This window comes from Salvelinus sp. IW2-2015, unplaced genomic scaffold, assembly GCF_002910315.2.
Source record: "Salvelinus sp. IW2-2015 unplaced genomic scaffold, ASM291031v2 Un_scaffold4438, whole genome shotgun sequence".
NCBI lineage: Eukaryota > Metazoa > Chordata > Actinopteri > Salmoniformes > Salmonidae > Salvelinus > Salvelinus sp. IW2-2015.
In genome coordinates, this window is record NW_019945708.1 from 17,816 (window position 1) to 19,474 (window position 1,659).

The 1,659-nt window shown below is 40.8% G+C and overlaps 1 protein-coding gene across 1 annotated transcript in view; it reads right to left on the reverse strand.

The window, feature by feature from the left end:
* LOC139026324 (uncharacterized) overlaps nucleotides 1–1,659 on the reverse strand; it is a 22,530-nt gene that overhangs the window by 1,437 nt on the left and 19,434 nt on the right. Inside the window, exon 3 of the mRNA XM_070441636.1 lies at nucleotides 582–1,365. Coding sequence (XP_070297737.1) covers nucleotides 582–1,365 — 784 coding nt within the window. The remainder of the gene's footprint in view (nucleotides 1–581; nucleotides 1,366–1,659) is intronic.

Consider the following 1,659-nt stretch of genomic DNA (forward strand, 5'->3'; position numbering starts at 1 on the left):
GGAGAGAAGATCAAATGAGACAGGACTCCACCTTTCTTTGGATCTGGGCTAGATCTACAGAGAAGACCGGTGGGGGTAAGCAAACGTCCTGAAGCTCTAGTAAGCAAGTCCAAATGTCGAATTTGTAGGCGCCAAATCCCATTGAAAGTCAATGATTCTGGTTTCACATCTATCTCCTTCAGATTTGACTCACTGGGATATTCTTATGTTGGAATGTGGCATTATTTGGGCTGAGATATGGCCACATGATCATTTAACACAGAGATGCCATTTTTCAAACAAATTGCATGGTCAAATGTATGATCAAAACAGCAGAAGCCAGTGCCTGCCCGACCCCCTCTGACGATGATCATACAGACTGAGTACTCAGTTCCATCAGCTTCTTTAACTGTGTAGACTTCAGAGGAACCCCTCGGTGCTCTTTCCAAATTCCCCCTTAAATGACCTTAGTACCCAGAGAATAAATTCCCTTTTCTTTACTTGTAAAAACGCCTCTTCTTCATATGTTTTTTCACCCCTTTCAGCAAACTGGTGGTCGAAGAATCTTTACAAAAGTCCTCTAGCAGAATCTGGCACGTGACTGGATCGTTTCTGGTTTTTGCGGGGGTTCCGCCTGAAGCTGATAGCTGATGTTTCAGTGCTTGTGTTAGACATGGGGAGTTGTATGGAGTTAGTCTCGTCTTCTTTCTGAAGGTTAGAGCCAGCTTGTGGAGGGGCAGTTGSAGCCTGTGTGGYGTTTYTCTCTTCCAGGATCATTTTGAAGGTTTGTTTATCCAGACAGTCAACTAGTACATTCATCTCAACACACCTCGGTGGATCTGATTCCGATTCCTCGAGAGTGMAAGTTTGAATGAACACATYGTCATGGAAGCGTCCATCTCTTTTTAGTGCCGTCTMCACTGTCTCTCCACAGATGGCGTAGATGCAAAGAGGACTAAAAGGTTTTAGTTTTTTGTTTTTGAGCAGTTGCTTGGTTTTGGTGTTCTTACCACCTTCAGATTCAATGTAAAAAATGACATATTGCTTAATTTCTTTATAAATCTGTGTGGTTTCAGTTGTGGACTCTCCACTATCATTGAAAACGATTGATATGGTGAGTTTTTGACCATTCTCAAGCAGATGACAAGGGAAGTGTGTTGCTATTGGTTTCTTTCCTTTAATTTTTTGTATAACAAGGTCTAGTCTTTGCATTGTCATCTTTTTTTTTCTTGTCTCCATCTTCTGTTTCTCAGTCTTTTCCTTTAGTTCACAGAATTTGGGACTTGTTTCAAGAGCCTGTAACACGCTGCAAGGGCTTTTACAGGTGATTTCATACTGGTCTTCTTTATCAGGGAATTTGAAGAGAAAGCGGTGAAGATGTTCCTTCTGTGAGGAAATGAATGAAAGTACCTTAATATGAATACACATACACGTACACGAACAGTGCCCTCGGAAAGTATTCAGACCCCTTGACTTTTTCCACATTTTGTTACGTTTCAGCCTTATTCGAAAATTGATTAAATAAAAAAGATCCTCAGCAATCTACACACAATACCCCATAATGATGAATCAAAAACAGGTGTAGAATTTCTAAAGGATGAACCAGACTTGTGGAGGTCTACAATTTTTTCCTGAGTTCTTGGCTGATTTCTTTTGATTTTCCCATGATGTCAAGCAAAG